The sequence below is a fragment of the Dermochelys coriacea genome, chromosome 9, assembly GCF_009764565.3.
Source record: "Dermochelys coriacea isolate rDerCor1 chromosome 9, rDerCor1.pri.v4, whole genome shotgun sequence".
NCBI classification, from domain to species: Eukaryota; Metazoa; Chordata; order Testudines; family Dermochelyidae; genus Dermochelys; species Dermochelys coriacea.
The window spans coordinates 50,092,242-50,118,195 of record NC_050076.1 but is presented as its reverse complement, the minus strand read 5'-3'; the positions used below and the strand labels follow the sequence as shown (position 1 = coordinate 50,118,195).

Genomic DNA, 25,954 nt, shown 5'->3' with positions numbered 1-25,954 from the left:
ATTTGTTCACTGTGCAAACACCATCGTTCTTTAATAAAGGTGCTAAGCACCATTTTTAAAATTATCCCCTATAAGATGTACATCCAGCCTCCGAATTAGCTTACTTGCATTTTAAATAACTTTTTTAAAATGTTTTAATGACTGAAAGGAAGGCACAGCCACACATAGGCATATAAGGGATTATTGGCATATCTGATTTTTAATCCCACTCCCTATGAGACCCCACTGGAAACACCCCTACTCATTGTCCCTAATAGCAATCATATTTTGAGAGCTATTCAGCCAGCTGAGCTATCTAATATGCACCATATTGATTCTGTATAGTGCTAGGTTGTTAATCAGAATGTTGTGTGGTACTAAGTCAAATATTTACAGAAATCTAAGTATATTACATCACCACAGTTACCTTGGTGAGTCAAACTTGTCATCAAAGAACAATACCAAATGTGATTGTTTAGGCATGAATAAGACCATGTTGATTAGCATTACTTATACTTACAAATATGATAAAATACATAAAACCAAAAGCCCATTAGTCAGAATTAAAGATGCGTTGAGACAACTTATCCACTTTATTCATGATAAGAAAAAAGTGTGTGCACAGTGTAAGGTTTGAGGTTCTGACCTATTCATGTCCTTGCTCTTCAGTGCCTGAGTTTGTAAGTGATATGATAGGAATGTACCTTAACTAACTTCTAAAAGGAAGATTTTATATTTGGAATGTAATTACAGAGTCCATTGGAATGCATACCCACAAGGGGCTGAGTTAAGGTTGCACAGACATCCTTAACTTCAGCATTTCTCAACTTATGAGTGCTTCACTTTGCGAATGTAGTGTTCCTACAGCATAGCTGTATGTCTGAGAGGGAAGACAGGGTAACAATGTTATTGAGTACTGTTTCTTAATTTATATTAAAATGTAGTCTCTTCCACTGTTCAAACTGGGATACATGTTTTCCTCACTGGTGACATTGTTGTTTCTCATTTTAGGCTCAGATTTGAGATGTTCAGTATTGTATAATGCAATTCTAATAAATTTATAAAGTGTGTTTTTTTTGTTTTTTTTTAAATCTATTTCTGTTTGGAGAAGGAATAAGAAGTGAACAGAACAGTAATAGGCCTGGCCCTGCAATTTGTATCCATGCAAGTTTTCCCATCCTCCCATAACTAGCCCCAGGAAATCAGTGGGACTGCGTGTATGGGTAAGAACTCCTGTCTTATGCACACATTTGCTGCCTATTGCAAGGACAAGTGGCTTCAGCATTTCATTGTCTGTTGATTCTGTAGGTGGTTTGGTACATTTGAAGCTGACACTATTCTGAATTGCATCTCACCAGGGCAAAATGCAGGAGGTCATCACCAAGCTCATTCCTTATTTTTCTGAAAAGGTTCACAACTGTTCTGCATGGACCACACCAGCCTTGATACACATCAACAACTACAGAAAGGAGAAGCTGTGTCAGTAGGGTTGTCCAATGACAGGATGGGGACAGTTCAGAAATACTGAGGCCAAGCACATACAAATAACTTGGTCAGTGCAGCTTTTCACTCCATTTTGATTGTACTAATTTCAGATCATGCAGGGTCACTTGGGCAGTGAAAGGGGGAAATTTCCAAATGCAGATGGTCAGGAAGCAAAATCCCCCAACTCGCTTTCAGTCTAGAAGGGTGGGTCAGATGCTCCACACCCAGATAAATTATTAGAAAAGGCTGCTGCTTGTAGGCTCAAATATTTTTTTTTTGTTCATAAGACAAAAAAATACACAGGAAAGCAGGGAAGAGTAGTGGCATGGGAAGAAAAAGCACAGTATCTAAAAAGATACTGACAAGTCAGATTACAGCCATGAGTTGGTAAACTGATGAAAGTTGAGCTGACAGGCAAACTTTAATTATTCGGTTTGTTCCTGTTCCTTAAAAAGGTTTTGCAAAAGGGATGTGTATACCAAAGAGCTCTGTTTGCTCTATTAATGCCGTGCAATTTGGCCTCTGAAAAATCTTGTGTATAACAGCAGCACTTTCAGAACATTATTAATCTTCACACACACGTACATAAGTGCATGTTGACTCAACACATACAGATTCTGTAAGGAAAAACAGCTCTTGGACAACATTAAAGTTGAAACAGCAAGCCCTCAGAAAATCAACCTTAACTCTCCCACCTTGTTTTTATCTTTTACAATAGGGTCTGGCTGAAATCCATAGAAATAATTTAGTGAGACAAGGTGGGTGAGGTAATAGTTTGTATTGGACCAATTTCTGGTTCAATAAAAGAAATTACCTCACCTGTCTTATCTCTCTAATATCCTGGGACCAAGAAGGTTAAAACATTACTAGAAATAATTTGTCCATTTAAATAAGAGAAAACCAGTGTCCTTCCCTATAATTAGCACTTCTGATAATAGAGGGCAGCACCTGCTCAGGACATTACTCACTGTTACAGAGTGTGCTGACCCTTTAAGGGGGCTGGGGCTAAGCTGCACCTGTTGTAAGCATAGCTATCCTCCAGGTCAAGGAAATGGGCGAAGTCATATAACAAGGTGAACATGTGGTTAAGAGCAGCCCTGATAGGAAAATGAGAGTACCTGTGGCTCAGTCAGAGAGGGACTCCAGGAAGAACAGCTGTGGGAGTCAGAGGTCTATAGAATTGTAGGATGATATATGGAAGGGCTACGAGTACAGGAAGAGGGGTTGGGAAAGAGCAACGGGGTGGTTGAGGTTACAAAGGGGCAGAAAGCCCAGTTGTTTAGGGTTCCCAGGGTGTAACCTATAGTAGAAAATGGGTATGGATTCCCCCCTATAAAGGGGTGCAGCAACTTGCTAGTAAGGGGAGGACTGAGTGGCTGTTTATACTGCCATCTGATGAGGTGCTGCAGTGACCCCTACCAGCCAGGGGAAGATTGAGAGGCTGAGGAGAGCCCAAGGGCAGGGCGGAGGTGGAAGAGAAGACAGACCCTCAGGAAGGAAAGGATGGGACCAGCTGATGACTGGGGTGGAAGACTCTTCAGTGTTGTGTTTTCCTGGACTTTGGTACTCTGAAAGGGGCAGATTTTTGGGGGCATGGCCTGGGAGCTAAATCATCTCAGCAATCAATCCATGCTCCAGGTGAGGGGAACCTGAGGCAGCAGATGGGCCTGGAGCCAGACTGGATAGGTCCCTGTTACATTCCCAAATATATACACCTGCTCATTGAACCTCAGTGGAGGCAGCTGAGTGTTTTCTCCCCTTTGACATTTGGACTCTGCTGTCCTGTTGCAGCACTGCATTCCAGCTGAAGGGATGCAATTCCCATGCTGGAATAACATCCGGTAGGCTGGTAAAACTAAGGCCTGCTCTAGGGGAAAAAAAAAAGTTGCATTGGTTTAACAAAAGGTAAGATTTTAAATTAATTTAGTTAAGCCAGTGCAAAAGGTATGTATGTGTGATGCCAACAGACTCCGGTCATCAGCGGGTAGAATTGAACTTGGGACCTCTGGAGTTTAGTGCATCAGCCTCTACCACATGAGCTAAAAGCCAACTAGCTGTTAGCTAAGACTGTAGAGCACACTCATTCCTCCCTCTCTCTCTCTCTCTCTCTCTCTCTAAGTAGTCTCTGTGTCACTAGATGGGACAGAACACAACACCTAGGAGTTGTGTGGATTACACATGCACACACTGAGGGTGGTCCATGGACTGGATCCAGCCTGCAGAACAATACCATCTGGACCCCAGATGTGTCTGTCCCCCAGCAGACCTGCTCTACAAAATAGCATCCTATGTACAAAGCCACTCTTCATGGAGGATGCCACTTTGTACTGCAAAATGCATCCTTCATGCACCATGACCTCGCATACAATGTATGCGTGAGGTCATACCAAATGGAGGACTCCATTTTGTAGAGCATTTAATTCTGTATGTGGCCACAGAGGTGCCCCCAAACTAGCAGCCAGCCACAGGACTAAAAAGCTAGAACCACCATTTTATGCCAATTAGTAACAGATTTAAATTAATCTGAGCAAGCCTCTTAAACAAAATAAGTGTCTATCCAGCCTTTTGCACCAATTTCACTAAAACTGATTTAAAAAAATATTTATTTTATTTAATGATTTAAGTTAACTGGTGCAACTTTCTCAAGTTACAGTCTCAGATAAGGAATGAACGCTCTAAATATGCATCCTTTGGGCTAGCTGTTACTCAGGCTAACTCTGAGGAGGTTAAAAGAAAAGGAGTACTTGTGGCACCTTAGAGACTAACAAATTTATTAGAGCATAAGCTTTCGTGAGCTACAGCTCACTTCATCGGATGCATTTGGTGGGAAAAAAAAATGGAAAATGGTTTTGATTTTTTTTCCCACCAAATGCATCCGATGAAGTGAGCTGTAGCTCACGAAAGCTTATGCTCTAATAAATTTGTTAGTCTCTAAGGTGCCACAAGTACTCCTTTTCTTTTTGCGAATACAGACTAACACGGCTGCTACTCTGAAATCTGAGGAGGTTAGGCACCTACAAGTGATACTGGTTGAAAGCTAAAGTACTGACAGTCTCAGTCATTGCAGGCTTAAGTTGATTACAGTGTTATGAAAAGAATCTTTGCAGAAATGTTTGTATTGCTGCTAGTTTTGGGGAAGCTGTTGCAAACAGCAGGAGTGTGTAAATTCTGCCTAGAGTCATCTCTCTAACTAGAGTCAATTCCTTGGGCAGGTTTCTCCCTGACAGACTGAAAGGGGCATAGATAGAGTTGTTAGATTAACCTGAGTAAGAGAAATTTCAGGTGGAGTATCATGAAGGATCCTCAAAAATGATGTCTAGCAGATTGTGGAGCAGAATCTCAAGCAAAGTGGTAAAGTCATTTCAGGCAAGACACAGCAACTGAGTATCTATAGCAGCTACCAATGCTGCATGGACAAAGGCACCAGGATGACCTAAAGACATCTCAACCATGTTCATTTTATATCACTCTGTTTGTTTCCTACTCCCCTGCCTTACAAGGAAAGTGGCACACCTTCATTTCAATACTTTGCTGGTCCTGAGTATTTGTTTTGAAATTAAATGCAAGTAATCTGAAATGTTTGCTCAGTCCTTACCTATCAGTCCTTTGAAACCCAGCATTTCCTCCCAAAGCTCCTGGTTATTGACAGTAACCTGGGTTAAAATTAAAATATATACATTGTGAGTGTGAAGAGTAATAGATAGCAATATGGGATAACTGTTTGTTTACCACAAAAGTTTCACTTTTATATTTAAACAAGTCACAGCAAACCATAACACAGGAACAGCTGGAAGAAAGGTTCTGATTATAATCAGTATCAAAGAGTCTCTTATAATACCCAATACCCAATGGGATGTTAATACCAAGACCCACTGTTCTGGGGTACCCGAACCCCCCACCAGGACTCTGGGTGTGCGGTAGGAGGGAAAGAGCACATCTGTCTCATCTCCTCCCTTCAAGCAGATATGTGGGTGCTGGCAGCTGTATGAAGGTGGGGGGTACTCTTGCCATTACTGCTTTTCTGACGGGAAGTGGGTACTTCTACTGCTTCTAAGGGAATCGGGCCCCTGTCTCTCTGAGAGGGGAGCAGGACCCCAGCCACTGTCTCTTCAAGAAGGAAGATCATTGGGCAGGGTTCTGCCATGCCAGATTTTAAGGCAGAGCTAGTGGACAATCCACCTTCTCATTCAGACCTGTCCAGCTCCCTCTTCCCATTCCCAATCACACAACACCCTGCGGCAATGATAGCTGTTAATTATGTGGAAAGTCACGTGCTTACAATTGTCCTTTAACACAGTAGCAGCTGAAAATATGGCAAAACCAGCACCATGTGATCACCCAGCTCTCTGCAGACCACATGGACCACAATTCAAGAACTCCAGAGCTAGAAAAGTGCACATGGGCATGTGTGTCTGGTAGGCACCAGTGAAAATTTCCCCATGGAGAAGTATGAAGTCAGCATTAAGGATCTGTATTATAGTGTAATTGCGAGGAATGTAATGTGTATTATGTTACTGTACATGCTGTATGGGACTTCTTTATAGAAAGGCAGCATCTGTCAGTGAAAGTGGTGAACGTAATGTGTGGTGGTGAGATATGTTAAAGGAGGATACTCTACCTAGACACTTGGCTTTTATGGATTTGGGTGGATGTTCCTTTTAGGCAACACTCACTGGGTGTTGCTTGCTTGTTTCTTTGACGGGAAGTTCTTGGTTTGTGAGAATTTTCTTGGTTTTTTGAAGCTATATTCAGTAAAAATGACACAGACCTTTCCTCTCCACAGAAATTATAGGTGGAGCTGGAAGTTTTCCATGCCAGGTAGGTCTGCCTCACACTCTCTTATTTAATTTATGTATTTTATTAAGTTTCCACAAATGAGATTAGGAAAAAATACATTTTGTCCCTGTTACAAAATTTGTATAGTTGTTTTGTTGAGATGATCTAGTGCATCCATGCTTTGCAGCAAGGGCTTGAAATTTAGCAGGGATGTGCCTTTTGCTTTCTTGGTTTAAAAAACAAAAACGCCCAAATTTGGCCAGTTTGAAAAAACTCAGTTTGCACATGCTCACTGAAGACTTGTTAGTGTGACAACTGAATGCTCTGAAGATTCCATCTGTAGAGAGCATGCTCCAGCCTAAGGATGCAGGGGCCGAACAGGCCTTTCCTTGCAATTACTACAGGCCAGTGTGGCACCAAGCACAGAAACTGAAAGCATGAAGATTATCTCCAGTGCTTTCAGGTTTCAGAGTAGCAGCCGTGTTAGTCTGTATTTGCAAAAAGAAAAGCAGGACTTGTGGCACCTTAGAGACTAACAAATTTATTTGAGCATAAGCTTTCGTGAGCTACAGCTCACTTCATCGGATGCATTTGGTGGAAAATACAGTGGGGAGATTGATATACGCACACAGAGAACATGAAACAATGGGTTTTATCATACACACTGTAAGGAGAGTGATCACTTAAGATGAGCCATCAGCAGCAGCACTGGGGGGAAAAGGAGGAAAACCTTTCATGTTGACAAGCAAAGTAGGCTATTTCCAGCAGTTAACAAGAACATCTGAGGAACGGGGGGGGGGTGTGGAGTGGGCGGGGGGGATTGTTTTACTTTGTGTAATGACCCATCCACTCCCAATCTCTATTCAAGCCTAAATTAATTGTATCCAGTTTGCAAATTAATTCCAATTCAGCAGTCTCTCGCTGGAGTCTTTCTGAAATTTTTTTGTTGAAGAATAGCCACTCTCAGGTCTGTAATCGAGTGACCGGAGAGATTGAAGTGTTCTCCGACTGGTTTTTGAATGTTATAATTCTTGATGTCTGATTTGTGTCCATTTATTCTTTTACGTAGAGACTGTCCAGTTTGGCCAATGTACATGGCAGAGGGGCATTGCTGGCACATGATGGCATATATCACATTGGTAGATGTGCAGGTGAACGAGCCTCTGATAGTGTGGCTGATGTGATTACGCCCTATGATGGTGTCCCCTGAATAGATATGTGGACAGAGTTGGCAACGGGCTTTGTTGCAAGGATAGGTTCCTGGGTTAGTGGTTCAGTTGTGTGGTGTGTGGTTGCTGGTGAGTATTTGCTTCAGATTGGGGGGCTGTCTGTAAGCAAGGACTGGCCTGTCTCCCAAGATCTGTGAGAGTGATGGGTCGTCCTTCAGGATAGGTTGTAGATCCTTGATGATGCGTTGGAGAGGTTTTAGTTGGGGGCTGAAGGTGATGGCTAGTGGTGTTCTGTTATTTTCTTTGTTGGGCCTGTCCTGTAGTAGGTGACTTCTGGGTACTCTTCTGGCTCTGTCAATCTGTTTCTTCACTTCAGCAGGTGGATATTGTAGTTGTAAGAATGCATGATAGAGATCTTGTAGGTGTTTGTCTCTGTCTTAGGGGTTGGAGCAAATGCGGTTATATCGTAGAGCTTGGCAGTAGACAATGGATGGTGTGGTATGATCTGGATGAAAGCTAGAGGCATGTAGGTAGGAATAGCGGTCAGTAGGTTTCCGATATAGGGTGGTGTTTATGTGACCATCGCTTATTAGCACCGTAGTGTCCAGGAAGTGGATCTCTTGTGTGGACTGGTCCAGGCTGAGGTTGATGGTGGGATGGCAATTGTTGAAATCATGGTGGAATTCCTCAAGGGCTTCTTTTCCATAGGTCCAGATGATGAAGATGTCATCAATGTAGCGCAAGTGGAGTAGGGGCATTAGGGGACGAGAGCTGAGGAAGCATTGTTCTAAGTCAGCCATAAAAATGTGGGCATACTGTGGGGCCATGCAGGTTACCCACACAGACTATGCTGACAGCTTGTGCCACAAACTCTCAAAGAAACTGCGGAACCACCTGATCAACATCCTCTACAGCAAACAGGGAAAGATTAAGAATGAGCTCTCAAAACTGGATACTCTCATAAAGAACCAACCTTCCACACAAACTTCCTCGTGGCTGGACTTTACAAAAACTAGACAAGCCATTTACAACACACACTTTGCTTCTCTACAAAAGAAAAAGGACACTAAACTATCTAAACTACTACATGCCACAAGGGGCCATAACAGTGGTTCCCGTAACCCACCCAGCAATATTGTTAATCTATCCAACTATACTCTTAACCCAGCAAAAGAATCTGACCTATCTCGGGGCCTCTCCTTTTGCCCTTCCACCCCCATGAACATGATACAGTTCTGTGGTGACCTAGAATCCTATTTTCGACCTCTCCGACTCAAGGAATATTTCCAACGCACCTCTGACCAACATATTAATCCACAAAGACCTTCCTACCAACACTACAAAAAGAAGGATTCTGGGTGGATTCCTCCTGAAGGTCGAAACAGCAGACTGGACTTCTACATAGAGTGCTTCCGCCGACATGCACGGGCTGAAATTGTGGAAAAGCAGCATCACTTGCCCCATAACCTCAGCCGTGCAGAACACAATGTCATCCACAGCCTCAGAAACAACTCTGACATCATAATCAAAAAGGCTGACAAAGGAGGTGCTGTCGTCATCATGAGTAGGTCAGAGTATGAACAAGAGGCTACTAGGCAGCTCTCCAACACCACTTTCTACAAGCCATTACCCTCTGATCCCACTGAGAGTTACCAAAAGAAACTACAGCATTTGCTCAAGAAACTCCCTGAAAAAGCACAAGAACAAATCCGCACAGACACACCCCTAGAAACCGGACCTGGGGTATTCTATCTGCTACCCAAGATCCATTAACCTGGAAATCCTGGATGCCCCATCATCTCAAGCATTGGCACCCTGACAGCAGGATTGTCTGGCTATGTAGACTCCCTCCTCAGGCCCTACGTTACCAGCACTCCCAGCTATCTTCGAGACACCACTGACTTCCTGAGGAAACTACAATCCATTGGTGATCTTCCTAAAAACACCATCCTAGCCACTATGGATGTAGAAGCCCTCTACACCAACATTCCACACAAAGATGGACTACAAGCCGTCAGGAACAGTATCCCCGATACTGTCACGGCTAACCTGGTGGCAGAACTTTGTGACTTTGTCCTCACCCATAACTATTTCACATTTGGGGACAATGTATACCTTCAAATCAGCGGCACTGCGATGGGTACCCGCATGGCCCCACAGTATGCCAACATTTTTATGGCTGACTTAGAACAACGCTTCCTCAGCTCTCGTCTCCTAATGCCCCTACTCTACTTGCACTACGTTGATGACATCTTCATCATCTGGACCCATGGAAAAGAAGCCCTTGAGGAATTCCACCATGATTTCAACAATTGCCATCCCACCATCCACCTCAGCCTGGACCAGTCCACACAAGAGATCCACTTCCTGGACACTACGGTGCTAATAAGCGATGGTCACATAAACACCACCCTATATCGGAAACCTACTGACCGCTATTCCTACCTACATGGTGGGTGGGTAGGGGGAGTTGTGGAGGAAGAAACAAGACAGGGAAAAGCTGGAGGGGCGCGGTAGAAGTGGTCAGGCTTGAGTGGAATAGAAGAAGAAGGACTGTGACCTCCAGAGCACACTACCTTCCAGAACTTGGAATGGAAGTAAATTTCTTGAATCTCACTATTCCTTTTGTGACTGATTCAAGTAAGAGAATAAAAGCCTAATATACTGTTATTAAGTAGCAGGTTACTTCTTCAGTATGAGTGGTAGAAGTCAGAGCTGTGCAGCAGAAGGTCCTAGTTTCAAACCCTGCTGACAACCAAGCAAACCCTATTTTACCAAGCCCCTGAAAGCACCTTGTTCCAGGACTGGGGCTGCTATTTCCACAGTCAGGCATTTTCCCAGCCAACCAAACATCACCGCTGATTAAATTTATCCATTTTATTTGGGTGGTTTTCTTGTAAGTTAAGTAGAAATTATCCATTTTTGAAGAGTAGAGCTAGAAGACTTGAGGAGAAAAACAGGGTATGAACTTCAAAGACTGGTTATTCATAGATTCTCAGGCCAGAAGGGATCACCGTGATCATCTAGTCTGACCTCCTGGACAATACAGGACATAGAACCTCCCCACAATCATTCCTAGAGCATATATTCAGAAAAACATCCAGTCTTGATCAAAAAATTGCCAGTGATGCAGAATCTACCGTGACCCTTGGTAAATTGTTCCCGTGGTTAATTACTCTCACTATTATAAAATGCCTTATTTCCAGTGTGAATTTGTCTAGCTTCAACTTCCAGCCATTGGATCATGTTAGACCTTTTTCTGCTGGATTGAAGAGCCCAATATTAAATATTTGTTCCCCATGTAGGTGCTTATAGACTATAATCAAGTCACCCATTCAACCTTCTTTTTGTTAGACTCGAGGAGCTTAATCTGTTTAGTTTATCACCATAAGGCATGTTTTCTAATCCTTTCATCATTTTTGTGGCTCTTCTCTGTACCCACTTCAATTTATCAATATCTTTCTTGAACTGTGGACACCAGAACTGGACACAGGATTCCAGCAGCAGTTGCACCAATACCAAATACAGAGATAAAATAACCTCTCTACTCCTACTCTCAAGTTTCCCCTATTTATGTATCCCAGGATCGTATTAGCTCTTTTGGCCACAGCATCACACTGGTTTCAGAGTAGCAGCCGTGTTAGTCTGTATTCGCAAAAAGAAAAGGAGTACTTGTGGCACCTTAGAGACTAACAAATTTATTTGAACATAAGCTTTCGTGAGCTACAGCTCACTTTATCGGATGCATTCAGTGGAAAATACAGTGGGGAGATTTATATACATAGAGAACATGAAACAATGGGTGTTAGCATACACACTGTGATAATCAAGGTGGGCCATTTCCAGCAGTTGACAAGAACGTCTGAGGAACAGTGGGGGATGTGGGGGGAATAAAAATGGGGAAATAGTTTTACTTTGTGTAACGACCCATCCGCTCCCAGTCTCTATTCAAGCCTAAGTTAATTGTATCCAGTTTGCAAATTAATTCCAATTCAGCAGTCTCTCACTGGAATCTGTTTTTGAAGTTTTTTTTTGTTGTTGAAGTATTGCCACTTTTAGGTCTGTAATCGAGTGACCAGAGAGATTGAAGTGTTCTCCAACTGGTTTTTGAATGTTATAATTCTTGACATCTGATTTGTGTCCATTTATTCTTTTACGTAGAGACTGTCCAGTTTGACCAATGTACATGGCAGAGGGGTATTGCTGGCACATGATGGCATATATCACGTTGGTAGATGTGCAGGTGAACGAGCCTCTGATATTGTGGCTGAAGTGATTTAGGCCCTATGATGGTGTCCCCTGAATAGATATGTGGACACAGTTGGCAACGGGCTTTGTTGCAAGGATAGGTTCCTGGCATCACACTGGCAGCTCCTATTCAGCTGGTTATCCACCATCAACCCCAGATCTTTTTTCAGAGTCACTGCTTCCCAGCATAGTGTCCCCCATCCTGTAAGTATGGCCTACCTTCTTTATTCATAAATGTATACATTTACATGTAGCTATATTAAAATGTGTATTGCTTGCTTGGGCCCAGTTTACTACCTGATCCAGATCATTCTGTATCACTGACCTGTCCTCGTCTCTATTTACCATTCCCCCAATTTTTGTGTCTGCAAACTTTATCAGTGATAATTTTACATCTTTCTTTCAGGTCATTAATAATAATGTTTAAATAGCGTAGGGTCAAGAACTGATCTCTGTGGGACCCCAGGGATCCTGCATATGATGTGTATGAATTTTGAACTTGGTGGATATTATAGTTTTCATGCAAAAGGGGTACAAAGTTTTGTGAGATGCCATGCAAGATTTATGCTTGTGATTTTAAAAATTCACATACTTTTCAAAGAGTACTTTACACTTTTAGTTGTTTAAAATAAGTAATTGTTTCATTTCAGAAACATCAAGGTCCTATCAAAGCAAATGCCCTATTCCACTTTTACCCTAGACCCACCATCAGTGCCTCAGTAATACCACTAGAACTTAACACTTGACTGTTCACTTTGGCCACTGGATGGCAGGATTTATATTAGGGTCACCCTTCCTGCGTCAGTAAAGATTATGCCGTTATGGGTTGAATTTTAAATTCAGTTCTTAACATTGTGTTTCTTGAGACGCTCAATGATATGCCTGCCTTCACTGTGGCTAGTGAGCCATATGCAGATGAATAAACATTGGTATCAGATCAACTCCATATTTTTCAAGTCCATTTGGCACTGTGGAAACAAAGATGGGATGTTTCAGAGCAGCAGCCGTGTTAGTTTGTATCCACAAAAATAACAGGAGTACTTGCGGCACCTTGAGACTAACAAATTTATTTGAGCATAAGCTTTCGTGAGTTACAGCTCACTTCATCGGATGCATGCAGTGGAAAATACAGTGGGGAGATTTATATATACAGAGAACATGAAACAATGAGTTACCGAGAGACTGCTGAATTGGAATTAATTTGCAAACTGGATACAATTAATTTAGGCTTGAATAGAGACTGGGAATGGATGAGTCATTACACAAAGTAAAACTATTTCCCCATGGTATTTCTCCCCCCCCACCCCACCCCCCACTGTTCCTCAGATATTCTTGTTAACTGCTGGAATTAGCCTACCTTGCTTGTCACCATGAAAGGTTTTCCTCCTTTCCCCCCCCCCCGCTACTGGTGATGGCTTATCTTAAGTGATCACTCTCCTTACAGTGTGTATGATAAACCCATTGTTTCATGTTCTCTGTGTGTGTATATAAATCTCTCCTCTGTTTTTTCCACCAAATGCATCCGATGAAGTGAGCTGTAGCTCACGAAAGCTTATGCTCTAATAAATTTGTTAGTCTCTAAGGTGCCACAAGTACTCCTTTTCTTTTTACTATACACACTGTAATGAGAGCAATGAGGTAAGGTGAGCTATTACCAGCAGGAGAGAATAATAATTAATAATAACTAATAATAGTAATAGCTCACCTTACCTGATTCAACAAAACCCCACCTGCTCCACAACCCCAATGTTCAGCCCTCCACAGACCCCCATCCTGTTTCAAAATAGTTGGGCCTTGAAGTGTAACCTGAAGATCACCAGATCCCACACAGGGCACTGAGCTTCAAAGCTGGGAGCCCTTCATGGAAAAGGCACTGCCAGCACCCCTCCCCAATGGAAATGGCCAATGCCTCCCTCGGAGAATGAGCTACCAGCCTATTTGAAGATGCAACAATCCACCCCACTCTAAAGAACATAAGAACAGCCATACTGGGTCAGACCAAAGGTCCATCAAGCCCAATATCCTGTCCTCTGACCGTGGCCAATGGCACGTGCCCCAAAGGCAATGAACAGACAGATTATCATCAAGTGATCCATGCCCTGTCACCCAATCCCAGCTTCTGGAAAACAGGGACTAGGGACACCATTCCTGCCCATTTTGGCTAATGGCCATTGATTGACCTATCTTCCATGAATCTATCTAGCTCCCTTTTGAACCCCATTATAGTATTGGCCTTCATATCACCCTCTAGCAAGGAGTTCCACAGGTTGACAGTGCACTGCATGAAAAAAATATTTTCTTGTGTTTGTTTTAAACCTGCTACCTATTAATTTCATTTGGTGGCCCCTTGTTCTTATATTATGTGCAGGAGTAAATAACACTTCCTTATTTACTTTCTCTATACCAATCATGATTTTATAGACTTCTATCATACCCCCCCCCTTAGTTGCCTCTTTTCCAACCTGAAAAGTCCCAGTCTTATTAATCTCTCCTCATACGGAAGCCGTTCTATACCCCTAATCATTTTTGTTGCCCTTTTCTGAACCTTTTCCAATTCCAATACATCTTTTTTGAGACATTGCGACCACATCTGCACACAGTATTCAAGGTGTGGGTGTACCATGGATTTATATAGAAAGAAAATATCATATTGCCTCTTATTATCTATCCCTTTCTTGATGATTCCCAACATTCTGTTCACTTTCTTGACTGCCACTGCATATTGAGTGGATGATTTCAGAGAACTATCCACAATGACTCCAAGTTCTTTCTTGAGTGGTAACAGCTAATTTAGACCCCATCATTGTATATGTATATTTAGGATTATGTTTTCCAATGTGCATTACTTTGCATTTATCAACATTAAATTTCATCTGCCATTTTGTTGCCCAGTCACCCAGATTTGTGAGATCCTTTTGTAGCTTCACAGTCTGCCTGGGACTTAACTTAAGAAGCCAACACATAATACAGCCAATCTGTCGAACTACTGTTCTTGTCTCTAACCCTCTCCTTAAGTCAAAATAGTGGGAAAAGTACTGGCAACTGTCCTCTAAGACCACATGCTGACTGCTGATAGCCTGGATCACACACAGTCTGGTTTCAGACCAGAGTGTAGAACAGAGACACATCTTGTGACACTAAAATAACCTCCTTATAGTTATTAACTCAGATTTTGAGGCCAGAGGGGACCATTTACTCTAAACTGCTGCATGACACAGGCCAGAATTTCACCCAGAAATTCCTGCATCAAGCCCAGTACTTGTGGTTGTACTACAGAAGAGTTAGAAAGACAGATGACCTCAATTAAAAGTCTCCAGGTGATGGAGAATCCACCTCGTCCTTGGTAATATGTTCCAGTGAGTAGGTATCCCCAGTGTTTTAAAAATTGCACCTTATTTCCAATTTGAGTTTTCCTACCTTCAACTTCCACCTATTGGATCGTCTCATGCTTTTGTCTGTGTGAGTCAAGACCTGTCTGGTATCAGAAATCTCCTCCTCACATGTGTATTCATTGATTATGAGCAATTCACCTCTTAACCTTTTCTTCCATCAGTTCAGTAGACTGAGCTCCTTCAGTCTCTCAGTGTCAGGCACATTTTCCAAACCTAGAGTCTTTCTTGTAGCTCTTTTTTTTTTTTTTTTCCCCAACCTTCTCAAATTCTCCAACATCTTTTCTAAAGTATGGACACCAAAACTATATGCAGTATCCAGCAATATCCAGCAATAGTCTCATGTATACTATGTGCAGAGGTAATACCACCTCCCTACTCCTACTCAATATTCTTTGAAAGACTATGCTGGAAGGGGTAGAAGTTTCTCAGTTTTCTTAAGGAAGCCAAATTCCAGCTGAGTGTCATCACTGGAATGAACCCCACCTACTCCTTTCTGCACCCTTTAGAGGAGTGGCTCTTCTTCAAAATTCACCTACTGCTTTGGCTCTCAGTACAGGAAGACTTTCTAGACGGATTCCCTGCACAATTCTTTTTACATGGTGACGATCCTGAGGAAATCAAAATGTAACATAGAATAGGACTTGAAAGCATCTTCTTGGAAGAGCAGCTGTGAATGGTGTTCAGATTTCCATAGAGGTCCCAGTGGCAGAGGCTGGATTACCACAACCCCTTATTGTAAATGACCCTGCTGCATCCTTTAAAAACACCTACTTCTGGGGCTGTTCTGGTTTGCTGCAGCCTTCCCACCTCTTCCATCCTTTGCTCCCTCAAGGAAGACTTGCCTCAGCTGGGACCCTGCACCATCACTTTCCAAGCAGAAGCTAGAGTAACTCAGGCCAAATCTACCCCAGAGTACTGACAGCAAGTATAAAAGGTATCATATCATCAGTTCTGAAATGTATTTTGTAGCATGGACCTCTATTACTGACCTGCAGTATTATCTCCTTCTTCTTACTGGCCATTATTCTGCAAGAAGAATAGAAGTCACTGGAACATCAGTACAGAGCAATTGCTGTTTGCAATTCAGAGCCACTTCATAGCATAATCAAATGATCTAGTACAAAGAAAGGAGTCCTCTTTCTACAACTGAAATTTCATGTGCTGGCCAGCCTGCTGTTGTAGGGAAAGGCTTTTCCACGCCATGCTCAACCCAGTGGGGTTTTACACTGTTCAGCAGTGCCCCTTCCCCACCACTAGGTACTAGTGTTGGCGGGCTCCTCTGGAAGGATTCATATGGCCAAAAGGGACCATTGTGATCACGTGTTTACTAATCCTTTAATTATTCTAATAGCTCATCTCGGAACCCTCTCCAATTTATCAACATCCTTCTTGAACTGTGGACTCCAGAACTGTGCCAAATACAAAGGTAAAATAACCTCTCGCAATTCCTACTTGAGATTCCCCTGTTTATGCATCTAAGGATTGCATTCGCTGTTTTGGCCACAGCATCAGCCTGGGGGCTCATGTTCACCTGATTAGACATCATGACCCCCAAATCTTTTTCAGAGTCACTGCTTCTCAGGAGAACCACCATCCTGTCATTTTGGCCTACGTTCTTTGTTCCTAGACATGTACATTTACATTTAGCCACATTAAAATGCATATTGTTTGGCTTTACCCAGGTTAAGAAGCAATCCATAGATTCCAAAGCCAGAAGAGATCATTGTGCTCATCTAGTCTGGCCTCCTGTAGAATAAAGGTCAGAAAGCTTCCCCAAAATAATCCCTAAAGCAGATCCACCAAATCGTTACAGTGGTTAATTACTCCCACTGTTGAAAATGTATGCCCTATTTCCAGTCTGAATTTGTCTATCTTAAACTTCCAGCCACTGAATCGTGTTTATAAATCGCTCTGTATCAGTGACCTGTCCTCTTAATTATTACTCCTCCAATATTTGTGTTGTCTGAAAACCTTATCAATGATGATTTTGGTTTTTTTTCAGGACATCAATAAAAATGTTAAATAGCATAGGGCCAAGAACCAATCCTAGTGAACTGCGTTAGATACACACTCATTCCATGATTCCTTGTTCATAATTTCATTTTAGGACCTATCAGTTAGCAAGTTTTTAATCCATTAGATGTGTGCCATGTTAATTTTATATCATTCTAGTTTTTTAATCAAAATGTTGTGTGGTACCAAGTGAATCGCTGTACAGAAGTCTATGTAGATTAAATCACCTTCACTAACCAAACCTGTAATCTCATTTAAAAAAAAGACATCTCAGGCCATCTCAGACAGAATGTTGGAGTCTGTGCCACACATAGGCACCCACACAGCACTGAAACTCCTGGAGAGTAGCAGTGTGTCAATATTTCAAGACATGTGCTGTGTCACATTCAAGAACACACTAAAGGAGCAAATCCAGTCCTCTGGCAAAGAACCCACACAGTGCCTCCCATATACACCATGGCCCTATGCAGGTGCAAGGTCAAACAGCCTGCCCACTCTCAGTGGGATCAGAGGGTAATGGCTTGTAGAAAGTGGTGTTGGAGAGCTGCCTAGTAGCCTCTTGTTCATACTCCGACCTATTCATGATGACGACAGCACCTCCTTTGTCAGCCTTTTTGATTATGATGTCAGAGTTGTTTCTGAGGCTGTGGATGACATTGTGTTCTGCATGGCTGAGGTTATGGGGCAAGCAATGCTGCTTTTCCACAATTTCAGAGGCTACTAGGCAGCTCTCCAACACCACTTTCTACAAGCCATTACCCTCTGATCCCACTGAGAGTTACCAAAAGAAACTACAGCATTTGCTCAAGAAACTCCCTGAAAAAGCACAAGAACAAATCCGCACAGACACACCCCTAGAAACCGGACCTGGGGTATTCTATCTGCTACCCAAGATCCATTAACCTGGAAATCCTGGACGCCCCATCATCTCAGGCATTGGCACCCTGACAGCAGGATTGTCTGGCTATGTAGACTCCCTCCTCAGGCCCTACGTTACCAGCACTGCCAGCTATCTTCGAGACACCACTGACTTCCTGAGGAAACTACAGTCCGTTGGTGATCTTCCTAAAAACACCATCCTAACCACTATGGATGTAGAAGCCCTCTACACCAACATTCCACACAAAGATGGACTACAAGCCGTCAGGAGCAGTATCCCTGGTAATGTCACCAGCTAACCTGGTGGCTGAACTTTGTGACTTTGTCCTCCCCATAACTATTTCACATTTGGGGACAAATGTATACCTTCAAATCAGCAGCACTGCGATGGGTACCCGCATGGCCCCACAATATGCCAACATTTTTATGGCTGACTTAGAACAACGCTTCCTCAGCTCTCGTCTCCTAATGCCCCTACTCTACTTGCACTACGTTGATGACATCTTCATCATCTGGACCCATGGAAAAGAAGCCCTTGAGGAATTCCACCATGATTTCAACAATTGCCATCCCACCATCCACCTCAGCCTGGACCAGTCCACACAAGAGATCCACTTCCTGGACACTACGGTGCTAATAAGCGATGGTCACATAAACACCACCCTATATCGGAAACCTACTGACCGCTATTCCTACCTACATGCCTCTAGCTTTCATCCAGATCATACCACACCATCCATTGTCTACTGCCAAGCTCTAAGATATAACCACATTTGCTCTAACCCCTCAGACAGAGACAAACACCTACAAGATCTCTATCATGAATTCCTACAACTACAATACCCACCTGCTGAAGTGAAGAAACAGATTGACAGAGCCAGAAGAGTACCCAGAAGTTACCTACTACAGGACAGGCCCAACAAAGAAAATAACAGAACGCCACTAGCCATCACCTTCAACCCCCAACTAAAACTTCTCCAACGCATCATCAAGGATCTACAACCTATCCTGAAGGACGACCCATCACTCTCACAGATCTTGGGAGACAGGCCAGTCCTTGCTTACAGACAGCCCCCCAATCTGAAGCAAATACTCACCAGCAACCACACACCACACAACAGAACCACTAACCCAGGAACCTATCCTTGCAACAAAGCCCGTTGCCAACTCTGTCCACATATCTATTCAGGGGACACCATCATCGGGCCTAATCACATCAGCCACACTATCAGAGGCTCGTTCACCTGCGCATCTACCAATGTAATATGTGCCAGCAATGCCCCTCTGCCATGTACATTGGTCAAACTGGACAGTCTCTACGTAAAAGAATGAATGGACACAAATCAGACATCAAGAATTGTAACATTCAAAAACCAGTTGGAGAACACTTCAATCTCACCAGTCACTCGATTACAGACCTGAGAGTGGCTATCCTTCAACAAAAAAGCTTCAAAAACAGACTCCAATGAGAGACTGCTGAATTGGAATTAATTTGCAAACTGGATACAATTAATTTAGGCTTGAATAGAGATTGGGAATGGATGAGTCATTACACAAAGTAAAACTATTTCCCCATGTTATTCTCCCCCCCCCCCACACTATTCCTCAGATATTCTTGTTAACTGCTGGAAATAGCCTACCTTGCTTATCACCATGAAAGGTTTTTCCTCCTTTCCCCCCTTTGCTGCTGGTGATGGCTTATCTTAAGTGATCACTCTCCTTACAGTGTGTATGATAAATCCATTGTTTCATTGTGTGTGTGTGTGTGTGTGTGTGTGAGTCAATCTCCCCTCTGTTTTTTCCACCAAATGCATCCGATCAAGTGAGCTATAGCTCACGAAAGCTTATGCTCTAATAAATTTGTTAGTCTCTAAGGTGCCACAAGTACTCCTTTTCTTTTTGCAAATACAGACTAACACGGCTGCTACTCTGAAAAAAGGCAAGTTTGCGTGGGTGGCCAGATAGACCAGAGTACCCAAGGGGACTATCTGTGACTCTATTGTTAAGGCTGTTATAGTGCTTGAGGAGTTCACGCTTGATACTTAATTGGCGAAATCTAAGTATAGCACTCACAACCAGTTTGGGGTTTGTGCCCTGTAGCAGTCTGCCCTGAGATTGGCACTCAAGTTCATGAGCCACTCCAGGCAGCCTGACAGCTTTCACTCACAAAGGACCCACAAGAATTCCCTCAAATAAACTAACTGGCCTGCTGTTCATTCTCCTTTCCCAGCCCAGGATTATCAGCCCAAATCTTCAAAAATCAAGTTAGACCCCAGAAATCATGAGACTAACACAAAAAACCTTGAGACTGAATATCATCCAATTGCTTTGTTTGTTGCCTGTCTACTGATTTTTTTACCATGTGGGGGAAGTTGCTTGCTCTCAATTTGTGTGTCCTCATCTCAGGATTAAAATCCAACCATAACTACTTGCATGCATACATACACCTGCTTTCCCCTGCACTCCCATCTGCCTCCTGCCTCCACCTTTCCCTGCACCCCCCAATCTGCCTCCTGGCATCACCATTCCCTGCAGCCCCCATCTGTCTCCTGGCCCCTGTGCCTTTCCCTGCAGTTCCCCAATCTACTGCCTGCACCCCCACCTTCCTCTGCACCCCCACATTCCTCTGACTTCTTGTACTTTCCTGTCCCATACCCTAATACAGTCCCCATCCCCTGCAATTTCTTAGTCCCAATTCATGTGCCTTCAGATGGTGATAAAGGATACACGTCTACACTGCAAAAAGATCCTCGCCGCAGCATCTTAGAACCCGGGTCAACTGCCTGAGGCTTGCATAATGGGCTAAAAATAGCAGTGTAGACATTCAGGCTTAGGCTGAGGTCAGACTTTGAGAACTCCCCCCTTGCCAGGTTTTAGAGCCTTGGCTCCATGTCTATACTGCAATTTTTAGCCCCATAACACAAGCCTGCAAAGGGCAACTAGGCTGGTAGAAGCCAGGGTGAGACCTTGTGCTTGTGGGCTGGGGCTACTGGTTCAGGGCTCTGAATCAAAGCTACACAGCACAAAGGCATCCTTCATTACTGGATGGAACCCATTACTGGTCTGGGGATCCCCAACCATCCCCAACCATCACACCTCCCTTGCTAAGAGGCCTACAGTCCCCATAATCCCTTTGGACTACAAATCCCAGCATGCCTTGGTCCTGGGCAGCACCAGAAACAGGCGGATGCTGGACCTGAATCCTGCTTTAAAGCCAGAGCTCCCTATCACACGCTTGTGAATTGAGTGGGTTCAATGGATAAGCCAACAAACAAGAAATCCCATCATTCCGTATGCAGACTATAGCCACACTCACAACAGAGCCAGTGATGGGGAACCTTATGGGTAGGGTTATCAATAGGCCATTGTAAGGGACATTCCTTAGTTTAAAAAGAAATGACTCTCCCGTACCTTTTATCCTGTACTTCAACCATGTGGTCATAGTAGTCATAGTAAGTCAGTGGCAGAGTTAAGGAGAATCCAGAGGCCCCCCATGCCTGGTCTGGCGGGACTCCACTGTACATTGTGCACCATCCTCTCTCACATATTCCATCCCCATGGCAGACAAGAATTGAGTAATGTATGCGGCCTTTCTGGGATCTCTAAAGCATGGCACTCGCCCTGTGGAGCCCAGTATGGCTTGCAGTCTCTGTCATCACCTAGATATGCAGTGCATGGAAACAGGTCAGACCGTGCTGTCCCCTGGATCAGAGCAGCCTGGCTATGACACATGCTGGGACCTGTAGCTCAAGTTGAGGGCAGCTGGCCTCAGTTTCCATTCTGGCATGACAGAGGAGTGGGTGGACCAAATTTGAAGTGTATGTGCACAACCCGAAGTCATGGTCTCTGCCATCCAGATTGCCATCCACAAGTGCCAGTGCCAGTTCCGGGACCAGTGCTGGAACTGTTTCAGCCTTGAGACCAAGAACAAGACCCCCTATAAAAGTATCATCTTCAGCAGAGGTAAGGGCAGAAAGCCTTCCTCCTCCTCCTCCCAGTTTCTCGGGGCAGTGTTTCTCATGGTCACCCCCCTCAATGATTGACAGACCCAGAAGTTACCTACTACAGGAGAGGCCCAACAAAGAAAATAACAGAACGCCACTAGCCATCACCTTCAGCTCCCAACTAAAACCTCTCCAACGCGTCATCAAGGATCTACAACCTATCCTGAAGGACGACCCATCACTCTCACAGATCTTGGGAGACAGGCTAGTCCTTGCTTACAGACAGCCCCCCAACCTGAAGCAAATACTCACCAGCAACCACACACCACACAACAAAACCACTAACCCAGGAACCTATCCTTGCAACAAAGCCCGTTGCCAACTGTGTCCACATATCTATTTGGGGGACACCATCATAGGGCCTAATCACATCAGCCACACTATCAGAGGCTCGTTCACCTGCACATCTACCAATGTGATATATGCCATCATGTGCCAGCAATGCCCCTCTGCCATGTACATTGGCCAAACTGGACAGTCTCTACATAAAAGAATAAATGGACACAAATCAGACGTCAAGAATTATAACATTCAAAAACCAAAAAGAAAAGGAGTACTTGTGGCACCTTAGAGACTAACAAATTTATTAGAGCATAAGCTTTCGTGAGCTACAGCTCACTTCATCGGATGCATTTGGTGGAAAAAACAGAGGAGAGATTTATATACACACACACAGAGAACATGAAACAATGGGTTTATCATACACACTGTAAGGAGAGTGATCACTTAAGATAAGCCATCACCAACAGCAGGGGGGGGAAGGAGGAAAACCTTTCATGGTGACAAGCAGGTAGGCTAATTCCAGCAGTTAACAAGAATATCAGAGGAACAGTGGGGGGTGGGGTGGGAGGGAGAAATACCATGGGGAAATAGTTTTACTTTGTGTAATGACTCATCCATTCCCAGTCTCTATTCAAGCCTAAGTTAATTGTATCCAGTTTGCAAATTAATTCCAATTCAGCAGTCTCTCGTTGGAGTCTGTTTTTGAAGCTTTTTTGTTGAAGTATAGCCACTCTTAGGTCTGTGATCGAGTGACCAGAGAGATTGAAGTGTTCTCCAACTGGTTTTTGAATGTTATAATTCTTGACGTCTGATTTGTGTCCATTCATTCTTTTACGTAGAGACTGTCCAGTTTGGCCAATGTACATGGCAGAGGGGCATTGCTGGCACATGATGGCATATATCACATTGGTAGATGCGCAGGTGAACGAGCCTCTGATAGTGTGGCTGATGTGATTAGGCCCTATGATGGTATCCCCTGAATAGATATGTGGACAGAGTTGGCAACGGGCTTTGTTGCAAGGATAGGTTCCTGGGTTAGTGGTTCTGTTGTGTGGTGTGTGGTTGCTGGTGAGTATTTGCTTCAGATTGGGGGGCTGTCTGTAAGCAAGGACTGGTCTGTCTCCCAAGATCTGAGAGAGCGATGGCTCGTCCTTCAGGATAGGTTGTAGATCCTTGATGATGCGTTGGAGGGGTTTTAGTTGGGGGCTGAAGGTGATGGCTAGTGGCGTTCTGTTGTTTTCTTTGTTGGGCCTGTCCTGTAGTAGGTGACTTCTGGGTACTCTTCTGGCTCTGTCAATCTGTTTCTTCACTTCAGCAGGTGGGTACTGTAGTTGTAGGAATGCATGATAGAGATCTTGTAGGTGTTTGTCTCTGTCTGAGGGGTTGGAGCAAATGCGGTTATATCGTAGCGCTTGGCTGTAGACAATGGATCAAGTGGTATGATCTGGATGAAAGCTAGAGGCATGTAGGTAGGAATAGCGGTCAGTAGGTTTCCGATATAGGGTGGTGTTTATGTGACCATCGCTTATTAGCACCGTAGTGTCCAGGAAGTGGATCTCTTGTGTGGACTGGTCCAGGCTGAGGTTGATGGTGGGATGGAAATTGTTGAAATCATGGTGGAATTCCTCAAGAGCTTCTTTTCCATGGGTCCAGATGATGAAGATGTCATCAATGTAGCGCAAGTAGAGTAGGGGCATTAGGGAACGAGAGCTGAGGAAGCGTTGTTCTAAGTCAGCCATAAAAATGTTGGCATACTGTGGGGCCATGCGGGTACCCATCGCAGTGCCGCTGATTTGAAGGTATACATTGTCACCAAATGTGAAATAGTTATGGGTCAGGACAAAGTCACAAAGTTCTGCCACCAGGTTAGCCGTGACAGTATCGGGGATACTGTTCTTGACGGCTTGTAGTCCATCTTTGTGTGGAATGTTGGTGTAGAGGGCTTCTACATCCATAGTGGCTAGGATGGTGTTTTTAGGAAGATCACCAATGGACTGTAGTTTCCTCAGGAAATCGGTGGTGTCTCGAAGATAGCTGGGAGTGCTGGTAACGAAGGGCCTGAGGAGGGAGTCTACATAGCCAGACAATCCTGCTGTCAGGGTGCCAATGCCTGAGATGATGGGGCGTCCAGGATTTCCAGGTTTATGGATCTTGGGTAGCAGATAGAATACCCCAGGTCCTAGCTCCAGGGGTGTGTCTGTGCGGATTTGTTCTTGTGCTTTTTCAGGGAGTTTCTTGAGCAAATGCTGTAGTTTCTTTTGGTAACTCTCACTGGGATCAGAGGGTAATGGCTTGTAGAAAGTGGTGTTGGAGAGCTGCCTAGTAGCCTCTTGTTCATACTCTGACCTATTCATGATGACGACAGCACCTGCTTTGTCAGCCTTTTTGATTATGATGTCAGAGTTGTTTCTGAGGCTGTGGATGGCACTGTGTTCTGCATGGCTGAGGTTATGGGGTAAGCGATGCTGCTTTTCCACAATTTCAGCTCGTGCACGTCAGCGGAAGCAGTCTATGTAGAAATCCAGGCTGCTGTTTCGACCTTCAGGAGGAGTCCACCTAGAATCCTTCTTTTTGTAGTGTTGGCAGGAAGGTCTCTGTGGGTTAATATGTTGGTCAGAGGTGTTTTGGAAATATTCCTTGAGTCTGAGACGTCGAAAATAGGATTCTAGGTCACCACAGAACTGTATCATGTTCGTGGGGGTGGAGGGGCAAAAGGAGAGGCCCCGAGATAGGACAGATTCTTCCGCTGGGCTAAGAGTATAGTTGGATAGATTAACAATATTGCTGGGTGGGTTACGGGAACCATTGTTGTGGCCCCTTGTGGCATATAGTAGTTTAGATAGCTTAGTGTCCTTTTTCTTTTGTAGAGAATCAAAGTGTGTTTTGTAAATGGCTTGTCTAGTTTTTGTAAAGTCCAGCCACGAGGAAGTTTGTGTGGAAGGTTGGTTCTTTATGAGAGTATCCAGTTTTGAGAGCTCATTCTTAATCTCTCCCTGTTTGCTGTAGAGGATGTTGATCAGGTGGTTCCGCAGTTTCCTTGAGAGTGTGTGGCACAAGCTGTCAGCATAGTCTGTGTGGTATGTAGATTGTAATGGATTTTTTACCTTCAGTCCTTTCGGTATGATGTCCATCTGTTTGCATTTGGAGAGGAAGATGATGTCTGTCTGTATCTGTGCGAGTTTTTTCATGAAGTTGACAGATTTCCACTCTATACGGCTAAATTCAGTGCCTTGCATAATCACAGGTTTCAGAGTAGCAGCCGTGTTAGTCTGTATTCGCAAAAAGAAAAGGAGTACTTGTGGCACCTTAGAGACTAACAAATTTATTAGAGCATAAGCTTTCGTGAGCTACAGCTCACTTCATCGGATGCATTTGGTGGAAAAAACAGAGGAGAGATTTATATACACACACACAGAGAACATGAAACAATGGGTTTATCATACACACTGTAAGGAGAGTGATCACTTAAGATAAGCCATCACCAACAGCAGGGGGGGAAGGAGGAAAACCTTTCATGGTGACAAGCAGGTAGGCTAATTCCAGCAGTTAACAAGAATATCAGAGGAACAGTGGGGGGTGGGGTGGGAGGGAGAAATACCATGGGGAAATAGTTTTACTTTGTGTAATGACTCATCCATTCCCAGTCTCTATTCAAGCCTAAGTTAATTGTATCCAGTTTGCAAATTAATTCCAATTCAGCAGTCTCTCGTTGGAGTCTGTTTTTGAA

General features: G+C 43.7%; 1 protein-coding gene across 1 annotated transcript in view; it reads right to left on the bottom strand.

Annotated features, from left to right (window-relative positions):
- NME9 (NME/NM23 family member 9) overlaps positions 1–25,954 on the bottom strand; it is a 43,321-nt gene that overhangs the window by 8,042 nt on the left and 9,325 nt on the right. Inside the window, exons 2-4 of the mRNA XM_043492841.1 lie at positions 16,039–16,075; positions 5,060–5,117; positions 1,335–1,438 (exon numbers count right to left, since the gene is read on the bottom strand). Of these exons, the coding sequence (XP_043348776.1) occupies positions 1,335–1,438; positions 5,060–5,117; positions 16,039–16,071 (195 nt within the window). The 5' untranslated portion in view covers positions 16,072–16,075. The remainder of the gene's footprint in view (positions 1–1,334; positions 1,439–5,059; positions 5,118–16,038; positions 16,076–25,954) is intronic.